The sequence below is a fragment of the Muscardinus avellanarius genome (assembly GCF_963383645.1).
Source record: "Muscardinus avellanarius genome assembly, chromosome: 12".
NCBI classification, from domain to species: Eukaryota; Metazoa; Chordata; class Mammalia; order Rodentia; family Gliridae; genus Muscardinus; species Muscardinus avellanarius.
In genome coordinates, this window is record NC_137798.1 from 20,046,428 (window position 1) to 20,059,434 (window position 13,007).

Here is a 13,007-nt window from a genome sequence, read left to right on the forward strand (position 1 = left end):
TGACAGGATAGTGAGAACTGATTACTAATATGTACAGTGCTGTTTGTGGGATGAAGAGAATTATTGTTAAGAGTTTTAGTTTGAAGCAGGACATGGTGGTGCACACCTGTAATTCCAGAACTTGGAAGGCTGAGACAGGAGAATTGCAGGCTCAAGACCAACCTCAGCTATTTAGTTGAATTCTTAGGAACCTAGTATGACCCTGTTTTAAAACAAAAAATAAAAAGAACTGGATGTGTAGTTCAGAGGTAGAACACCCCGGGGTTTAATCCGCAGTGACACACACACACACACACACACACACACACACACACACACACGTTTGATTCCTCATGTCCTTCAGAATGCTGGGAGAAGGCTCATTCAGCAACTTCTATAGTATCAACATTACCTGAGAGTTGCTGGCTGTGCTGGCTATTACATCTTAACCTGCGATAACCACAAATAAGACCACTCAAAGTGAATGGATACTGAAAAAAGTAAAGGCAACCATCTGTTCCTAAAATGTTAAGTGTATTTTTTTGTGGTACTGGGGGTTGAACCCAGGGGAATTCTACCTCTGAGCTACACTTCCAGCCCTATTTTTTATTTATTTTTTATTTTGAAACAGTTTCTCTAAGTTGCAGATGGCCTCACTAAGTAGCTGAGGCTGGCCATAAACCTGCGATCCTCTAGTCTCAGCTTCCCCAGGACTAGGATTACAAGCATTTGCTACAAAGCCTTGGTGAGAGAATGTGAATTTATCTATTTATGATAAACAAACTTTTATAAGATGGCATAAGTATCTGATTAAATTTTTTGTAATAACACACAAATTAACATTTTAACATTGCTTGGCAAGTTTAGCATATATAACTTTCAACTCAGGAGAATATATTAGAAAATATAAATATAAGATAGTCTACATGTGTTCATGTCCATCTAAGTACTATGTACTAGTGACAGAAAATGACACCTAGCATTAACTCTGAAAGGCATCAAAATAGCATCATTTTCCTTGCTTACTTTAATTCTATATTGAAAAACAGTATTACTAATATAAATGTTTATTATAAGTATGAACAGATAGCCAGGCATGGTGACCCATGCTTGTAATCCCCATGCTCAGGAGGCTGAGACAGGTGGATCACACAGGTTTGAAGAATGCCTTAGCTGGCTTAAGAGACCCTGTTTCCTAACAAAATATTAAAAATAGGTCTGGGAGTGTAGCCTGGAGTAGATGGCCACTGGGTTCCATCCCCAGTACCACCAAAAAACAAACAAACAAACAAACAAAAAAACTATAAATACACCTAATTTTATAAAATTGTTTTGGACTTGATTAAGTTCCTTACCCTCAAATAAGATACGTTTTCCCATTTAGCTAATGCAATTATGAACAAACTTTTATTTATTGATTTCCTATAGATTATTTCAGTTGAGAACACAATTATTCAAAATATTTTTCCTGTGGCCTTGAATAAACCTTGCAGTCCTGAGCAATTTTCTCAAGGCCTCCTTCATCTCCTTATTCCGTAGACTATAAATCAGTGGATTGATAAGTGGAGTTAACACAGAATAGAACAAAGTCACTGTTTTCTGGATGCCTGCTGGATTTCCTGCTGTGGGGCTAACATATACAATCATGATGGAGCCGTAGAAGAGGGACACCACAGCCAGATGGGAGCCGCATGTGGAGAATGCCTTCCTCTGGCCTTCTGCTGAGGGGACCCTGAGCACAGCTTTGATTACCAAGGTGTAGGAGCTGATGATGAAGAGGAAGGTGGAGAAAATGAGGACTGAATTGTAGATGGCGCAGATGACTTCAGTGGCAGGCGCGGGCTCACAGGACAGCTTTATAAGGGGTCCTGGGTCACAGAGAAAGTGATCAATTCTATTTGGACAACAAAATGGGAGCCGAGAAATTAGATAAACAGGTAAGAGGAAGTACAGGAAGCCACATGCCCAGCAGCAGGCTCCCATTCTGAAGGAGTTTTGAACAGTCATGATGGTGGGGTAGTGCAGGGGCCTGCAGATTGCAAGGTACCTGTCAAAGGCCATGACAGACAAGAAGAAGGTCTCAGTGGTGCCCATGGAGAAGAAGAAGTAGAACTGGAGAAAGCATCCAGAGAAGGAGATAGTCTTGCTCTCAGAGAGGAAGTTGGCCAGCATCCTGGGGACAGTAGAGTTGATGTAACAGACCTCCAGGAAGGAGAAGTTGGCCAGCAGGATGTACATTGGGGTTTGTAGTCGATAGTCCCACCTCACGGCACAGATAATGCAGAGGTTTCCGAACAGTGTTGAGATGTATGTTCCGGAGAAGATTACAAAGAGGGTGATCTGAATCTCCCAGGTGCAAGGGAAGCCTAAGAGGATGAATTCACTCACAGAGTCAGAGCAATTGTTTACATTGAGGTTTTTACTTGATTCCAAAGCTGCAAAGATAAAAGATCTTCATATTAGAAGTGATCTTATAAGCCGGGTGTGGTGGTGCACGCTTGTAATCCCCGCGCTTAGGAGGCTGAGACAGAAGGATCGCACAGGTTCAAAGCCAGCCTCAGCTACTTAGTGAGGCTCTCAGCAACTTAGTGAGACCCTGTTTCAAAATAAAATGTAAAATTGGTCTGGGAGTATAGCCCGGAGGTAGAAAGTCCCTGGGTTCCACCCCCAGTACCACCAAAAAAAAAAAGTGATCTTATATAATAGGGTTCATTAACACAGATATCTTGAGTAGGATCACATTGGTATTTATGTCAATAAACAATAGACTACTATAACTCATGCATAGATATTTTCATGATGTATAGATATTCAAAGTCCAAATCCAGAAATGACAAACACAGGCGAAGAGTTTGGTTTTTCTTAGACTTACACTTTGTTGGTATTTTATAAAAAATGAAACAAAATAAAACAAAGCCCAAGTATACACAATTTTAGATTTAGAACTGAATTGATGAGAACAAAGAGAGCAAAGAGATGTCGGTGTTTCTGATGAACAAAGATAATGAAGAGATTGGTGTTCCGAAGTCTGCTCTATTTGTGAGAGAACTACAAACTGTCATGCTGATCTGAGGACACTATTTTGGTGCATCTATAGAATTAAAATGTGTATCCAGGATAATTAATTTTGGATTTTTCATGTTAGGGTAAGATATTTATTCCTATATTCATGTTACACTATAAAAGACTATTTTTAAGATGAAAAGTAGTGAATATTCAATAGAAATTTTGCACATCTATTTGCACATATTCATCACTTCAACAAAAATACACTATTTTCAGGGGAAATTAATGATAGAAACAATTCTTCTGAAGTTATGTACATATATAAAATTACCAATGACAATCTCATTATCACATATGAGAAAAAGAAGGAAGTGGAAGGGAGACAGGGGGAAGTTTCCCAAGCGCTGTGTGCATGTATGTTCCTAAAACACTGAACTACATTATGATAATACTACAATGAACCAATCAAAGTATAAAAAACTATATTTTATTTATTTTTTGCGGTATTGGGGATAGAACCCAGGGGCATTCTACCTCTATGCTATACCCCAAACCTTATTTTGAAACAAGGTCTTACTAAATTGTGAATAGCCTCACTAAGTAACTGAGGCTATTCACAAATTCACAATCCTCCTGTCTCACCCTCCCCAGTACTGAGATTACAAGCATATGCCACCATGCTTGGCTTATATTTATCTTTTTAAAAAATGGTCACTATATCATTTTACTTGAAGTCTGTGTAGGAAGTAAGAGAGATGGAGATAAATATATTTCAGTTTGAAAAAACATATTTCAGAAGAATGGCTATGTCTCACCTGGCATGATGGTGCATGCTTGTAATTTCAGTACTTGGGAGGCTTATATAGGAGGATCGCTGATTCAAGACCAGCCTCAGCAATTTAGGGAGGCCCTTGGCAACTTAGTGAGACCCTGTTTTAAAATAAAAATAAAATATTGCTGGAGGTGTAGCTCAGAGGTCCAAAGCCCCTGTGTTCAATCTCCAGTATTACAAAAAAGGGGGGCTTGTCTTCTATATGCAATTCAAAAAGGAAAAAAAATCTCACAATTTTCATTTCAGATATAATGATTAATATAAATTGTTAATATTTTATTTGAATTGGGTATTCAACATAATATTTGAAATATTAGTGTTTGTAATTATCTTTATCAATGAGACCTTTAAAGAAAAAGAAATTTTTAGGTATATTAATACATGTTTTCATTATTAGGATGAGTGATCAATTTTTGCACTAAAAAGTAAATGATATAAACATATATATGTATATATTAGCCTGTGGTGTATATCAGCTCATTACATGTATATATATATATATATATATATATATATATATATATATACACACACATATATGTATATTTATATAGTGTGTATGTGTGTGTATGTGTGTGCATGTGTGTGTGAAAATACATCTATGATTATTCCTATTTCTGCATTTTATTTAATTTTTTTTTTACCAGATTTCATACACCATCTTTTTGGGGTCTAGTTCCTTTTTTCCAGTAGGGTTCTTTTTCTTCCATACTTCAGCACCTATCTACTTTCTGACTTACTGTTTTTCTACTTTACCTGATTACATATAAAAATGAATTATATGTTATTTTGCTTTTATATTTATTAAACATATTTTTGTATTTTTCTTTTAAAAATGTGTGAAATACTTTATATCTTTTTTACACAGGAAATAAACTTTGAAAGCAGCCACCTATATAGAGAATATTTTTTATATTTGACAGACACATAATTTTCATGCTTGATTGTTATCTGCAAATATTCAACATTTATATGATTGACATGACAACACTAAAAAATAATATAGGAGACTTGATATTATCACTTGAAAATTATGGAACAGAGCAAAGAAAAACTTCGATACACACTTAAGAAAAAAACTTTCTAAAAATCCAAATGTGCCATAAGTAATGTGTGAAGAAAGCATAAAATATTTAAGCATAAAGAAAATGCATCCCGAATATGCAAAGTTCTATGAATGAATACTTAAGACAAACAAAAGGTTAGAAGAGTGGGCTAATGTTAATATCTTAATGCAGAATGAGAGACTGAACATGTCATGTGTTTTACTAAGACATTTATTTATTTATTTATTTATTTATTTATTTATTTATTTATTTATTTTTTACTGGGGTTCCTGGAAGCCCTTCTACCTCCTGGCTACACTCCCAGACCTATTTTATACTTTTTATTTTTGGAAACAGGATCTCTTAAGCCAGCGCGGCTAGCTTCGAACCTGCGCCATCCTCCTTTCTCCGCCTCCCAAGCGTGAGGATTACAAGCCTGAAACACCACACCAGGCTTACTAAGACTCTTAAAGAATCACATTCTGTAATAATATTGTCCTTCATAGAGAACTCAGTTGCTAATCTATAGACATTGTTCTTCATTAAGGTTAGAGTTGAGGTAAATAGTGAAAAAGTTATTGAAATCAAGTATGCATCATTTATATGTATATGTGTTAGATTTGGTTTTCTTCACCATGGTTATTCTTCCAACTTTGCAATAAAAGTAAGAATAAACTTTACTCACTTTCTAGTTCGTAAAATTATCCAAAAGTGACAGGGCCTATTAAATATATTACTTATATATTTTAGCAAAAGGAGGTATGTCCCCATTCATTTTCTGGAACTTCTTTCTGACTTAGGGTCAAAACTCTATCACGTACAATAGAATACACAAGGTGAAATGACTAGAGCAACAGTAAAGTTTTGAAATAACAGTTTTATTGGCTTTAAGATAAAATTTTGGCTTTGATTCTGGAGAAATGATGCCCTTATAATTCACACACTACATGGTAGACTATAAAACCAGAGTAGAGTAGAAATAGGGTAATAGAGAGGTTGGTGTCTTGTGAGTTTTATCTTACCTGAACATATAAGGTGAACATCATGGATATCTCTGTGGTTAAATGCCATCTTCCACATCAGAGGTTAAATTCTAGTCTCTGTTCTCAGAGGAATGACATATAATAATGTTTCAGGAATTACTATGGGATATCCTGAAGTACTGAGGAGCATTTCAAGGGCAAGAACTAATGTTATAAATTATAAAATCTAAAAATCAAGTATGGAGGCTGTTAGGTTGGCTAATGTAAGCTGAAATGGAAACATGCACCTTGACAAATGGAAAGAAAATCATGATTTCTCATTGTCTAGACAGAATCAAATGAAGCACTGCAATACTGAGTCCTTTACCTTTTGTGCTGACTATCTTTGGGGAATGGCTCTCTAGAGAGGGAATTTAAAATGGTTTAATTGAAAACGATGTCCTGTTCATTGCTTTAGCCATTGTGCTGGAATTTATTTTATGTTTTTATATATTTATTCTTATTAAAATATTTATATTTGGCTTACGAAAATAAATAAAATGATTTATTTAGGCACAAGTTAAATGCTTTATGTATGAGGTAAACATTTTCTCTCTGATGATAGAGGAGATATTGTTTCTCTGGCAATGAGACTTGGTTTCAAGTTTGGAAAAGTCTTCATGGTATAGGTTGACAGAAGTTGTTTTAGTATACTTGACCCTATTGAGGACTTCTTTTGGTGTAATTTAATGTCAATCATCATTTTAATTTCACCTTGTATGCACCACCACTAGATCATCAAAATCACTTTGAGACACATATTTTTTTTTATCTAAGAGTGAGCTTTTTTAAAATATAAAAGACATTTATAAAAAATTAGAAAATAGTTACTTTGTTAATATATAGATGCTCCTCAATTCATGATGAGGTTATATCTTGATAAACCCACTGTAAGTTGAAAATATCACAAGTAACAAATGCATACACCTAACATATCAAACATTATTGTTTATACTGGCCTATTTTAAATGTGCTCTGAACTTTAAGATTACTCTACATTTTGCAAAGCTATCTAACCAAAGTCTATTTTGTGATAAAAATTTAAATGTTTTATCTAGTTCACTGAACACTTTTTTTTCTTTTGTGGTACTGGGGATGGAACTCAGGGAAATTCTACCCCTGAGCCACACTCCTAGCCCAATTTTATTCTTTATTTTGAAACAGGGTCTCACTGAGTTACAAAGGAGCTCACTAAGTAGCTGAGGCATGCTGAGAACCTCAATACTCCTGTCTTGGCCTCTCTAAAATTGGGATTACAAGTGTGCACCATCCAAATCTGGCATAGTTCATTGGATATTGTACTAGAAGTGAAAAACAAAGTTATTTATTTATTTGAGGGTCTGGTGATGGAACCCAGGGGCATTCGGTCACCGAGCTACACCCCCTGCCCTATATTTTTTATTCTTTATTCTGAAACCGGGTCTCACTAAGTTGCAGAGGGCCTCACTAAGTAGCTGAAGCTGTCCGCGAACCGCGATTCTCCAGTCTCAGCCTCCCAAATGCTGGGATTACAAGCGTATGCCATCATGCCTGGCTAAAGTAAAGTGATTTTAAGTATATGCTTTTATAACATGGCAATGTTGAAAAATTAAATCCAACCATTGTAAAGTCAGGTACTATCTATATTTTAATGGCTCTTCACTATAGCAATGCCTTTGTATGGATACACACACTTTTTTAAGGATTCTCTGACTGCTAAACTGTTAGCTATGATAACCTGAGTTACAAAAATTCTAATGTATTAACTCTTATCTGTAGTAAATTATCTCTAAATAATAGAATATGATCAAGTAGAGTTTATTTTTTTATTTTAAACTATGCAGCTATATCATTTGTCTGTATCATATATGAATAGGACATGTTCATTTATTATTAGAAAAAGTACAGGAATATTATAATAGATGTAGAGGTATCATTAGTTAATTTTAATAAATTAGGATAAATCAGAAATGAAAGATAAATTCTTCATTTGTTAAATAGTTAATAAAATATTGGAGAAATAATATTTTAATAGTAAGATACAAAAAAGCATTTCAATTAAATCAGTGATAAACATAGCTGTGGCTATGGCAAACTGTTTTTGTTTTGTTTGATTCACTGCCCTATATATTATATATATAACATTATATATATTATTATATATATTATATATAATATATTATATATAATATATATTATTATATATCATATATAATATATATTATTATATATAATATATATATAATATATTATTATATATATATTTTCAAGCTTTGCAGACATTAGGCAGTGTAACTTAGTTTAGTTTAGTTAATCTTGTTTAAGACAAGATTTTATTTTTTATTTTTTATTTTTTTCTGGGTCTGAGGATGGAACCTAGGGGCATTTGACCTCCAAGCTACACCCCCTGCCCTGTTTTTTATTCTTTATTTTGAAACAGGGTCTCATTAAGTTGTGGAGGGCCTCACTAAGTAGCTGAGGCTGTCTGTGAACCATGATCCTCCAGTTTCAGCCTCCCAAATGCTGGGATTAAAAGTGTGCACCACCTCGTCCGGCTTATAAAACAAGTTTTTAAATGTCCAATCTTTTAAAGAATATTTTGTGTATTTCATGGACTCACCATAAGTATACCTATGTATGGAGTGCAGTGTCATATTTAGCACATGCATACAATCTCTAATGATCATATCAGTATCATTAGCATATTCATTACCTTAAATATTATTTCCTTATGTTGGAAACATTTAGAATCTTCTCTAAAGGTTATTTCAAAATACAAAATTAATTGTTACCATCTAGTTACCATACTATGATGGTGGAAATTAGAAGTTATTTCTCTTTTCTAACTATATTTTTATGCTAATTAATTATGTCCCTATCTCTCCCCGACATTTTTTTCAGTCTCTGATAATCACTGTTCCACTCTCAACTTTTGAAGCTTACACATATAAGCAGAAACAAGCGGCATTTGTCTTTTTGCTCTTGACTATATTATTTAACATAATGTCCTCTAGTCTCACCCGTTTCCAGAAATGGCAAGATTTTAACCTTTTTATGGTTGAATAATATTCCATTTTATATATACCAAGTTTACTTATCAGTCATCTTCTTGTGGACATCTAATTGATGCCATTTCTTTGCTATCATAAATAGTACTGCAATAAATATAGAGGTACAGATAACTCTTCAAGATACTGACTTCTTTTCTTTTAATATATACCTTGAGGTGGAATTGCTGTTTTATTTTTAGTTTTTGATGAATCTTGATACTGTTTTTCAAAAAAGCTTATTTTGGTCGGTCAACATTTTTACTGCTATGATCCAAAATGACTGATCACATAATTTAGAGGAAGGAAGATTTATTTGTTCACAGTTTCTGGAGATTTTAGAGGTTCAGTCCATGTTAGGCTGGGTCTGCAGAGCTGAGGCATGGAGGCAAGAAGTGGAGAGAAGGAGAGTGTAGGCTCTGCCTATACATTATGGGTCTTGGAAGCAGAGAGTGAGCATGAGGAGGAGAGATCTTATATAATCCTAAAGGCCACACCCCCAGTATCCATCCTTATCAACTAAGCCCCACTTCCAGCATTGTTCTCTTGTTTCCATGAGGGCTAGGGGAATATTCTAAATCCAAACCATTACATTGCTATACTTTAAATTTTCTCATTAACATTTAAATATTCATCAACATTTTTATCTTTTTTATATCAATTCTAATTTGGGTAAACAATATCCTATTATGGTTCTAATTAGTAATTTTTGGCTGATAAGTGCTATAGAACATGCTTTCATATACTTGTTAAAAATTTATAATCTTTTGAGTAATGTGTATTCAAATTGTATTCCATTTTTAAAACTGAATTTTTTTTGCTTTTGAGTTGTTTGAGTTGCTTATATATTCTTGAATATTAATCCCTTATTTGATAAATAGCTTAAAATATTTATATCTATTGTGAAGGTTTTTTTCTTTACTTTGTTGGTTGTTTGACTGTGAAGAAGCTTTTTAGAGTAGTATAATGCCATCTGTCTATTTTTATTTTTTCTATATGTTTTGGGGATTATGTAAATAAAATCCCCGCTAAGGTTTTACATTTATATCTTTATTCTACTTCACATTAAATTTCTTTTGCTTGACTTTATTTTATTTTTTTTATTAATTAATTTATTTTTTAAATTGGTGCATTGTAGTCATATATCAATCACATTGGAGTACAAGACTTGAGAGGATATACAGGCACACATCATCCAATTAGCCCTCCTCCAGCCCTCATCCCAATCCCTCCCTCTCCCTCCATCCCTCGCTTCTTTGGTGATTAACTTTGATACATTTGTTTATGTACCTCCTGCGTTTTAAAGAGGCTCCGTCCTCCACTGTTACATACCCTCTGATTGGTCACATTAGTTGCATCACTATAGGGCCCTTTCTATAGCTCAACCTCTTCCTGTTGCCCCTTTCTTCCTAGTTATTGCTGATTAAGAGAAGCGTCTGATTTATATTTTCTGCGATATTTCTCTGTGCATGCTGCATTGCAAGTACCGATCCCACTCTTGACGGCCCCAGTAGTGGCCTGGCTACTCAGTGGACTGATCCAGACCTCGCTGGCTCAAGCAGTGGCCTTGCCTCATGGGAGGCCCCAGTTTTGGTCTTGCTGGCCCCTACACCGGCCTAACCCCTCAGCTGGCTTCGGTCCCGGCCTTGAGGCTGCAGGAGTGGCCTTGCCTCATGGCAGGCTCCAATGCTGGCCATTGGCCCCTGCACCGGCCTGACCCCTTGGCAGGATTCCAATCCTGATCTCGGCGGCCCCAGCACCGGCCTGGCCTCACGGCAGGCTCCAATGCCAGCCTCGTTGGCCCAAGCACCGGCCTAACCCCTCGGTAGGTTCCACTCCAAGCCTAGGAGGCCCCAGCACTAGCCATGCCTCACGGCAGGCTCCGATGCTGGCCTCATCTCACGGCAGGCTCCGATGCTGGCCACACTGGCCCCAGCACCGGTCTAACCCTTCGGCAGGCTGTTATCCTGGCCTCGGAGGCCCCAGTACCAGCCTTGCCTCACGGCAGGCTCCGATGCCGACCTCGCTAGCCCCAGCACCAGCCTAACCCCTCAGCAGGCTCCGATCCCGGCCTTGGACTCCCCAGCACTGGCCTTGCCTCAAGGAAGGCTCTGATGCCGGCATCACTGGCCCCAGCACTGGCCTAACCCCTCAGCAGGCTCCGATCCTGGCCTTGCAGGCCCCAGCACCGGCCATGCCTCATGGAGGGATCCGATGCTGGCCTCGCTGGCCCCAGCACCGGCCTAACCCCTCGGCAGGCTCTTATCCTGGCCTCGGAGGCCCCAGTACCGGCCTTGCCTCACGGCAGGCTCCGATGCCGGCCTCACTGGCCCCAGCACTGGCCTAACCCCTCGGCAGGCTCCGATCTTGGCCTCGGAGGCCCCAGTCCCGGCCATGCCTCACGGCAGGATCCAATGCCGGCCTTGCTGGCCCCAGCTCTGGCCTAACCCCTTGGCAGGCTCCGATCCTGGCCTTGGAGGCCCCAGCACCCGCCATGCCTCATGGCAGGCTCCGATGCTGGCCTCGCTGGCCCCAGCACCGGCCTAACCCCTCGGCAGGCTCTTATCCTGGCCTCGGAGGCCCCAGTACCGGCCTCGCCTCAAGGCAGGCTTCGATCCCAGCCTCGGAGGCCCCAGCGCTGGCCTTGCCTCATGGCAGGCTCCGATTCCGGCCTCACTGGCCCCAGCTCCGGCCTAACCCCTCAGCAGGCTCCAATCCTGGCCTCGGAGGCCCCAGTACCGGCCTTGCCTCATGGCAGGCTCCAGTGCTGGCCTCGCTGGCCCCAGCACCGGCCTAACCCCTCGGCAGGCTCCAATCCCGGCCACAGAGGCCTCAGTAGTGGCCTTGCCTCACAGCAAGCTCCAATGTCAGCCACTGGCCCTGGCGCCCACCTAACCCCTGGGCAGGTTCTCATCACTGTCTCTGTGGTTATTATTTCAAAGGTTCCAGGTGTAATGTATCAGATGTCTGCCTCCCCTGAGTACTGGCCACTGCCATTGCCTCTGCCTCCACCATTTCAAATCCTTCCCAGGCTCTTTTTCCACTCTGAATGTTGTCCAGTGTTCCTAAGCATGCGTGATGGTAGCATTCGACATTTGGTGTAATTTCTCCAAAAAAATAAGGTTGGTAGGATCCGGTTTCTGCTTCTCCTGAATACAAGTCTCCACCACCATCGCGGAGACCTCTTTCAACACCGCCTTTCTCCTTGGTCTCTGCTAAACTCTCTCCTTACAGGTGATGTCCGAGATTCTTAACAATATAGAGAGATAGCTGTCCTCCTTCGCGGGGAATTTTTCCATAAGTTCCAGTGCATGTAGATAAGTTTTTTCTGCATCTCCAGTGTCCTGGCATCCATAGCGGCTTTCTTACCTCCTCTCCGATATTTTTCTTTTTCTGTTCCTTTTCTTTTTTTTTTTTAAATAAGAGAAGACAGTATATGTGGTTTGAGGAGGTAATGGGATCAGGCACTTACTCAGTAGCACTGTAACCTGGTCGGTTTCCCCATGGGTCCAGAGTGATCCGCACTACTCCGCCTGGGGCCCAGGGTCCCGCGACCCGAGCCCCGGCTGGCGTGCTCCTCGCGACCCCTGCCCAGAACCCAGGGTACTGAGTCCGGTTTCTCCAGGGGTCTGGCGTGTTACACGCAGTTTGGCCCGGGGCCCAGAGTCCTGCGACCCAGCCCCGCTGGTGTGCCCCGCCTGACCCCTGCCCGGAAGCCAGTGTCTTACTGGGCCCGGTTTCTCCAGGGGTCTGGCGTGCTACGCGCAATTCGGCCTGGGGCCCAGAGTCCCGCTCACATTAAATTTTGTTACTGGTGAGGGATAGGAATCTAATTTCATTCATCTGTATATAGATGTCTACTTTTTTCTAGTATTATTTATTAAAGAGATTGTCCTTTGTGTGATGTATCTTTTGGTAACTCTGCCACAAATTATTTGTAACAGATATGTGAATTTATTTCTGGGTTTCCTAGTCTATTCTATGTGTTGGATTTTATGATAGTACCATACTGTTTCAGAACCATATTTTCTTAGTGTGCTTTAGGTCAGGTCTCAAGATTCATAAAAAACTAAAAATAGAACAACCATATGATCAA

At 39.0% G+C, this 13,007-nt stretch overlaps 1 protein-coding gene across 1 annotated transcript in view; it reads right to left on the reverse strand.

Moving 5' to 3' along the window:
* Positions 1–1,413: 1,413 nt before the first annotated feature.
* The window catches only part of LOC308270897 (uncharacterized protein), a gene marked incomplete at both ends in the record, with an annotated part of 44,695 nt that continues 33,101 nt past the window's right edge, over positions 1,414–13,007 (reverse strand). Inside the window, one exon of the mRNA XM_080707052.1 lies at positions 1,414–2,414. Coding sequence (XP_080563178.1) covers positions 1,414–2,414 — 1,001 coding nt within the window. The remainder of the gene's footprint in view (positions 2,415–13,007) is intronic.